The sequence below is a fragment of the Buceros rhinoceros genome, unplaced genomic scaffold (genome assembly GCF_000710305.1).
Source record: "Buceros rhinoceros silvestris isolate BGI_N320 unplaced genomic scaffold, ASM71030v1 scaffold21376, whole genome shotgun sequence".
NCBI lineage: Eukaryota > Metazoa > Chordata > Aves > Bucerotiformes > Bucerotidae > Buceros > Buceros rhinoceros.
This window is the reverse complement of record NW_010417218.1, coordinates 38,639-47,034: the sequence shown is the minus strand read 5'-3', so window position 1 is coordinate 47,034 and position 8,396 is coordinate 38,639. Positions and strand designations below refer to the sequence as shown.

Sequence of the window (8,396 nt, the reverse complement as noted above, 5' to 3'; positions counted from 1 at the left end):
AACAACCCCTCCCTATGCCCCCAGCTAGAGCCCCAGCCAACCCTTACCAGTGCTTACTGCAGCAGGGCTGGGACTATTGACAGAAGCAAAACCAGTTTACTCCCAGACAAAAGCAGTCACAATGGACCAAGCTGACTTGAGGCCAGCGCTGTTTTCTCATGTGCCCCGGTGAGGTAACGCAGGAAAAACAGCACTGGCCATGTTTGAAATTCTCTGAGACTTTGAAAATACCGTGACATTTTTTTCTCTTCCCAACCCAGATGCTAACAGGGAGAAGAGATGCAGAGACAGTAAACACACACAGAGCTTCCACGATGGCCAAGCGCCCAGCGAGCAGAGGCTTGTCCGATTTTCCACGTGACTTTACCGCAGAGAAACGCACCGGCCGTCACGCGATCGGTGCAGGCTGCCGTGGTAGCTGCTGACTTTGCTGTGGACGCTGCCCCCCCTTCCCCTCTTGTCGTCCATCACCGCCACGCAGAGAAACGCACCGGCCGTCACGCGATCGGGGCAGGCTGCCGTGGTAGCTGCTGACTTTGCTGTGGACGCTGCCCGCCTTGCTCCTCTGGTCGTCCATCACGGCCAGCTGGGTGGAGGAGGCGTGAGTCGAGGTGCCCTGGGTCGAAGTGCCTCTGGACTTCCGGATGATGGGGGTGTTGGGATCTCTCAGAAGAGACTGAGCAAAGTCTGGCTCCTGCAGCACTTGTCGACTCTCGTTGACAACTCTGAACGAGACAGGCAATACAAGGAGGGAACATTAACAGCAGTAACAGCACTGTAATTGTTCTACAGACAGACAGACAAACATCGCAGCCTGAGACCATCTAGTTACAGTATAACAGCCCCATCTGCCTGACTGTGAAGCATCTCCACATTTGGGTATTCCAGCACACATCATATTCTTGAATCCTTCCTGCTCCCTGTACCCGACCCTCTAGCCCTGATGTGCGTTTGCTCATGGCCTTAGTTTGTGAGGGTTGTTACAAGAGAAATCCTTGGGATCTTGCCAAGACTCGGCAAGCTCAGGTGACCTGGGGAGCTGCCTCTCGGGGAACACAGGAAGCTGCTTCCCCGCTCAAATGAGCATTTAAAAACTGGATCGAAACTGGCAGCAGGAGGAGGAAACACGACACAGATAACAAGGCATAGGCAACTGGCTGGCAGCCCTTAGATCGGTGGTGACAGCCCCACAGCTCCTCTGGCTGCTGAAATCCCTTGCTGGGAAGGGCTGGCAGAGGGGCCGCCCTTGGCCGCTCTACCGTGGTGTGATGAAAGGAAGTGCTGTCGCATCCGCCACATTCCTCTGGGGGGTTTTTCATCTCTTTTCTGTGGGGAGGCCTTTTCTTCCCCTGCCATTTCTCCAGACTGTTCTTTCATGTTCCGTTTCCTCGCCTGGCTCACTCCTCCTCTTCATTTTCTTGCTCACAGAGGATCGCAGGCTGCCTAAGGAGGGAGGTTGGTATTGGTTCTGCCTGTTACCGCTCAATGAATGGGGCCAGCGAAGGAATTTGGCTCCATCCAGGCGCTGCCAGGCGTGGGGGCTCCTCTGCTGCCAAGCTGCTCCAGGAGAGACAATGGCACCTCCAGGGGCCATCCAGCTCTCCCGAGAGAGCCCATCCCATCAAACAGTTTCCTCTGCCTTTGCTCGCTCCACTCCTGCTTCTACCCACCGCAGCAGGGTATCACCTCTATGTCAACCCCAGCTAAACGCATGCGCGTGGGTTAAAACCACAGTGGGTTGTTGTTCACCCCGTGCGTATCTCCGTGGGTTAGCTTTCAAGCCCAGAAAAGTTCACTCCAGCTCTACAGAAGGTGATTTTACTTCACCCTTAGCAGAAGGCCAGTTCTGCCACCGACGGACAAGGCAAAGCGTGGAGTCGTCACTTGAAGACTTGCTGTATTTGTGGATCTGTCCTGAAACATCTCCCTGAACACCAATGTTTAGGATCATGCAAACAGCTATTTAGAGCTGTTACAAAATCATATCGAGTGCCTCTAAATTTATGCCATTCCAGCCTCACAGAAGCTCTAAGACATTGTCGTTCTATCCAGCTGTGCTCTGGCACCAAGGCATAAGAGAGGATTAAAAGCAGAGACAAGCGCTTTTCACTGCGACCCTGGTGAAGAGAACTCGGGCTCCGTTTGCCTGTAAAGGTCTGGTTTGGATGACAAGATAAGCACTTTGACAAAGACAAACTTCCAATTCCATCTCTCAGTGACTGGCAGACAAATTGCACCATTCAGCAGAAACCTAATTCTTGTTTGAAAATATTTGGAAAACAGACGGAGCCGTTTGATTCTGGGACAAAAAAAAAAATGGAACAACAACTGACAATTCTTCAGAGCTTTTTGAGCCATCTGAGCTCCATTTTGGACAGTGAGAGATTTTTTATCTGTTCCTGCCTTTGCTTCCATGAAAAACTAAACAAAACACCCCTGCAGGACTAGAAGGAAGAGGAGATTATTTGCCAGCACTCAACCGATGCTCTAGTCAATACCAACACGCACTCTTTTTTCCTGCGCCCGTGGAAAAAGCTGGCCCACTCAAAACAGGTCTTTTTGCTTCCAACCCAGAAGACAGAGGGGATCCCAACGACCAAAGCCATGAGATATTTCATGAGGAAGAGAATCAAATCTGGACGACTCATCTGAGTGACCTAGAGACAAAAAAAAAAGAGAGAGAAGCTTATACCACCCATCGTAGTTCACCACTTCATTTATTAACTCATTTAAAATCTCTGTCTCTGCCTTGAGCCAAAGTAAACACCAACAGGGTTCCTTTGTTTCCTGGCTCCGCAGAGCGTGACCGGGTGTGCTGTGCAGCCCACTGTGGAGTCACACAAAAGATTCAACTGCTGTGAGGTCTTGGCTTTATTTGTACTTCTGTCTGTGCCCTCAATAATTGTGAAATAATTTCTAGTCTTCAAATTATAAAGACTCGTTTCTTTGACAGAATTAACCTATATAACAGCAGGTGCTACACTCGCTGTTGAGAAAACGCTCCATGGGATGTTCAGTGCTCATCCTTTATTCCTCAGCCTTCACTGGAGGGCTCTGCCCCTAGTTTCTCTCCCTCAGGACTTCGAGGCATCAGCAAAGGTAAGGGAGGGTAAGGAAAGTAAAGGGAGGGTATGGTAGTGACCCGGCAAAGCCCCCACCTCTCCCCCGTTCTTCAGGGGGATCAACGGAAAGAGCTCATGACATCTATTTCTGCAAACACTTTGATCTACAAAGGAAAAGACGTGGAGAAGATCCAACGACATTATTTCCAGGAAGGTCTGTAAGGTAGTTTTAGAACAAAGAGGCTTCCAGGTACCTTCTGGAATCGATAACCCAGCTCAAAAACTGAACCTTCAAGGACACCCAACTCCATGTGCAAGCCTGAAAGACACCAGTGTCTTCTTACAGGAGGCTGCAAAGAAAAGAAACTAATTCTGCTGGCATTAAGTCCTCAGGAAGCATCAGTGTGACACTGTCACCCTGTGACCATGGCCGGTACTCTACATCTCAAACACCCACTGGCCATTAAATGACTTGGGGTACAGGAAGAGGTTCCTGCTTTTGAGAGAGAGCTCGTCAGAAAACCTAACTGAGGGACCCGTCAGAAGGCTCAGCGCCATCAGCAACCAGGGAAGAGACTAAAACCGACCATGGCAAGGCCACGTCTGAAGGAATGGGGCTGCAAAACACCTTGAGAATGTTTATTCTAGCAGGGGGTGAGGACTGTGAACTATGGCACAGTGGCGGGGGGGAGCGGGCTGGGTGGGGAGGTGGAAGCAGGGAGCCCTGCAAGCAGAGGAAGAAAATGAAGCCAGCCAAGGAGCACGAGGGAATGTGAAAGACCCACAGATGATGTGAAAGGATGGGAGATGTGATGGCAGAGGCAGAACAGGAGGAAGGGAAGGAGATCCTGTAACTGGGGACTCCCTGGCGGGGACTGACAGGCCTTTAACCAGAGCGGCTCCAGAGCAGAAGGGTCTTCTGCCAAGAGCAGCATGGCTAAAAGCAGGGGCCGCGAGGCAGAAAAGGAACGTGACAGGAGAGGGAGAGACATCGGTGACTGTCTCATGTCATGACTCACTGACACTAGAACAGCTTCAGGGTGTGTAATGCTGAGGCTGGGAAAGATGTTTAAGCAAGTGGAAATGTGATTGATTTTCGGTTAAATAAAGTAGGTCCATGACAGCGTGACAAAGATCCACAGACAGCTCAAGGATTGGTGCGGCAGCAGGGTTTGGGGCTTTGATCGTGGGGAGACACGGAATTTGGCCTCTTTCCAGCACGGACTAAGTACCTACAGCAACAGCTTTGTGACTGGTGGTGACACAGCTGATCCAAACCGTTGCACTTCAGAAAGCGACCTCGGTGTCGAGGCAGGGGAACATTGCTCCTCGAGGACAGAGTGAGACTGAAATACTTTGTGCCATTCTGGGAATTTGGTTTGAATTCATCGTCCTGGAGAGCAGAGGGGTACAGAGGGAGGTACAGAGAAGGGCTGGCAGGCTGGCTGGGAAATGACAGCCCATCTTGCAAGAAGCTTGACTGGCCTATGAGGACTTAAAGGTGTGAAAAAAAAAATTGCTATGTAACATGAATTATCTAAACTCTGAAATGGGGGAAAAAACCACCTTGGAGTGTTTGAGGTAAGCAAGAGGAAAGAAATAATGGCTGCGGCAGCCATGAAGAAATGCCGGACTTACAGGAGCGAGATTTTGGTACAGCGTTTGAATAGGACAAAAGCATCACTGACTGTTACCAGTTTAGGAAAGATGCTGACAGTAACAGTCAGAGCATCCCTCTGGCCCTACACTAATGTAGAAGCACAAAGAAAATCTCCTGAAACAACACTGAGAAGCTTTATTTCCCCCAACTGAAAATCTGAATTCAACGTAGTCCCTGTGTCAGGCTCATTCCAACCACTGGATCACAGAGTAGTTCAGGTTGGAAAAGCCCTTTAAGTTCCTCAAGTCCCCCCGTTCCCCCAGCACTGCCAGGTCCCCACTAACCCCTGTCCCTCAGCGCCACCTCCACACGGCTGGGAAACCCCTCCAGGGATGGGGACTCCACCACTGCCCTGGGCAGCCTGGCACAGCCCTGCACAGCCCCAACGGGGAAGAAATGGTTCCTCAGGGACCACCTCAACCTCCCCTGGAACAACTTGATGTCAGTTCCTCTCGTCTGGGGAGAAGAGACCAAACCCCAACCACACACCGCTGAGGGGCAGCACAGTTTCTGTATGAACCACTGCAAATACAGCAATCGCTGGTTTAATACTTTGTATTACTACATGTTTTTTACTAATATCCCCACTGCAGATGGAAAATGAGAATTTAAGTGTCTTGCCCAAGATCACACAGCTCAGCTCTGGCAGGCTACAACACGACGAAAGTTCAGGACCTTCGATATTGGCCCTCAGTAACTACATGCCTGTCTTTTAATTAAATGTAGAACCATAATGAACATTGATATGTTTCTTAGAGCTCATCTCTGTATGAAGCAGGCTCAAGGCTCTCCACACATCCACCCCTTCATCAGCCCCTGCCCCAGGAAAACCACTGCTGCTGAAACGCTTTGCCAACACTATGGACCTTCCCAAGCCTGAGACCACGTAACCATGCAAAAGGAGCCTGAAGGTTTCTCTAGGTGGTTTCGTAGCCAACCCGCGAGACTCCACTCAAGAAAATAAAAATATTAACAATTACCCAATATAAAATTATCCAGCACAATTAAGCTCTCAAAAATTGACCTTATTATCTAGTTTCATAATGTGCAAATGTGGCATTAAGTGGAATAAATGGTGAAATCCATCATTTCTTAATGAAGGGAAATATTCAGGTTAATTTTTATATTTACACATAATGCTTCTCCGCCAGGCCAAGTCCGCCCTGGTTTAATTACGGGCCGGAAGGGAATCTCATTTTGGGTCTTGCATTAAGAATAAATCAACAGTTCCAGCGCTAAAGCTCTCGGTTGCTCACTGTGCCATGGGACATCTTCATTCTCTTGTCGGAGTCATACTGCAGTACAACAATGGCTCTTCCTTTGCTCAATGACATCTTTGTGCAGGACCCAAACTCCTCCAGAAGTGTCCAACTCCAAGGTTGGCTTTTGCAAAGTTGAGGCAAGAGAGAAGTCACCCAAATTTGGGGTGTAGCAGAAATGAAGCAAAAAGGGCAGATTGATCAGAGACTCTCGGGTCCCTGATGCTGTCCATGTAATAAGGTCACCTGATGCACCTTCCACCTCTATTTTTAAAAATGCAGAATATAAGCAAACATGTTTGAGCTGAACCGAATGCAAACTTGGTTAAGCTCTAACTGGGTCTCTATACCGCCCTCAAAGTGAGGACATTAGAAACATCTAAAGAAACTGCGTTTATGGTTCTTTCTGGCAGAAATATTTCAACTTAGAGTGGAGAATGGCTCCAATTTTAAAAGCACTACAAATGAAGAGGGGTGGAATATACAATGTGGAAATCGATAGATAGTGGGAACGCAAAGATAAGTTGTTTTTTAAATTGTGTTCTTGGAGAAAGTCTCTCTCCACTAAGAAGTTCTGAACGAAAACATGGCAGTTCTTTTCATGTGAACCACAAGAAAATGGGTAAACTTACCCCATTGAGACTGTTTGCTACAAATATTGAAGTTTAACTATGAAACACTCCTGAAGGTCAAACTACTGACATAACTGAAAGGAGGAAAAGAACTGAAATGCATTTACTAAGAGTTTAGAATGTATTCTCATCTCTTGTTTTTCCACAAAACCCTCCACCGCTGCTGAGCTCTGCACAGTGACACAGAACATTAATACTAGAGTTCTGCAGACATGGCCAGTGAGAAAAAAGCCTCTTAAAACTAGTCCCAGTGCTTGGATTTAGTCCTGTGAAACGCACCTTACCAGCTGAAACAATAACTGTGAAAATCAACTCTGCAAATTCAGTCATTTCCTCCGTTTCCCACTCGGCACCGTGGCCAGACCCTTCTTCACATCTGTGAACCTCAGTGCTCTCCTCACTGCCATCCACCAAAGGCTTCCAGAACACCTCCTGGACACCAACAAGCCACTGGCTCACATCTGGAGACACTGCAGATCTCCTCTGGGCCTTATAAACCTGCACTAACCCTTTCTTTCCAGACGAAAGCCTATCTTACAAGCACGCTGCCCTGCTCCGAATGTCAGCAGCTGCCGATCCCCGAGGGCAGCCAGCGTCAAGGAAACAGAGACCAGAAGGCAGCCCGTGGCCACGTCCTTCACGGGAAGAATCTCTCCCAGAGGAAAGGTAACACTGGAGGCGATTCTCCGCTTCCCTTGGTACCCACTCGCTTTCCTGGAGACGCGAGAGGGGCTCGCGCACTCCAGCAACGTGAGAACACGGCAGTTCAGCAGAGCTGGCATGGATCAGGTCATATCGGTCCTGAGTGACAGCCTGCTCGCTGCGCGCTGAGTCGGGGCTGCTGCAAAGGCAGCCCCAGATGAAGATGTGACCGGAAAGTCACAACAGGCTTTGTGCAGCCACCCGCGTGAAGGCTCCATTGCACAGATCCCTGACCCGAGGCCTCAGAGGCATCCAGCTAGCAAGGACAAACCGGCAGCGAGATGCAGATGCCGCGGTTTGGGTTGTGGGCTCTACGCTCCGCTCTACTCTGCTCAGACATGCCTCAGAAGCGGCACAGGCACCATGAGCGAAGACCACAGATAAGTTCTGTCAGATACAGAGATTGCACAGGAGAGAGGGAGACTTCTGCGGCCTGCGTTTTCCCTCCAACCTAGGGCTGGCAGAGCAGCTTGGTACAATTGTCACACGGAAACGGCCTTTCCGTCGTGATGGGAACAGCCATCGTTCTGAATGCCTCGTTTCCCTGCTGGAACACAGGGGCAGGTGTTCAGAAAGGAGGTTAAAACCATCAATTTCACTAGTCCTCCAGGGAAAAACAATGCTGCTTTGGAGGCCACTGTTAATTTAGGATGCTTATATAACTAATTTCTGAATATTTTCCCCTTCTGCCCCTGACCCATCAATCATGGTTGCTTTTCGGTGACAGCGACCAGTGGTCTCTTCCCACTGAAATGTATGAAATCACAAATTAATGAGCTTGTCGCGCGTGTGAAGTGAAAGCACAAACACAGCACCTGTCCCCCTCCTTTGGGGCACGGCTCCGCAATAACGCCGATCATTTGATATTTCCCTATGGATGGAAAGCAATGAAATTCAAATTAACCCATCCTTTTGTTGAAGATGCGACAACTGGGGGAGAGACCAAAGGCAATCTGAGCCAACGGTGCCACTTTCACAACCATGACCATCGCTGTCACTGCTTTGAGACTTCGAGTATTATACTCGCCCTGCTCGTTTCCCAGTAAAATGTAGCAGCGTTTGCCACTGAAAAATAAAATTA

General features: G+C 49.3%; 1 protein-coding gene across 1 annotated transcript in view; it reads right to left on the bottom strand.

The window, feature by feature from the left end:
• Nucleotides 1-8,396, bottom strand: part of FZD3 (frizzled class receptor 3) — a 43,299-nt gene that overhangs the window by 580 nt on the left and 34,323 nt on the right. Inside the window, exons 4-5 of the mRNA XM_010138135.1 lie at nt 2,509-2,657; nt 492-725 (exon numbers count right to left, since the gene is read on the bottom strand). Coding sequence (XP_010136437.1) covers nt 492-725; nt 2,509-2,657 — 383 coding nt within the window. The remainder of the gene's footprint in view (nt 1-491; nt 726-2,508; nt 2,658-8,396) is intronic.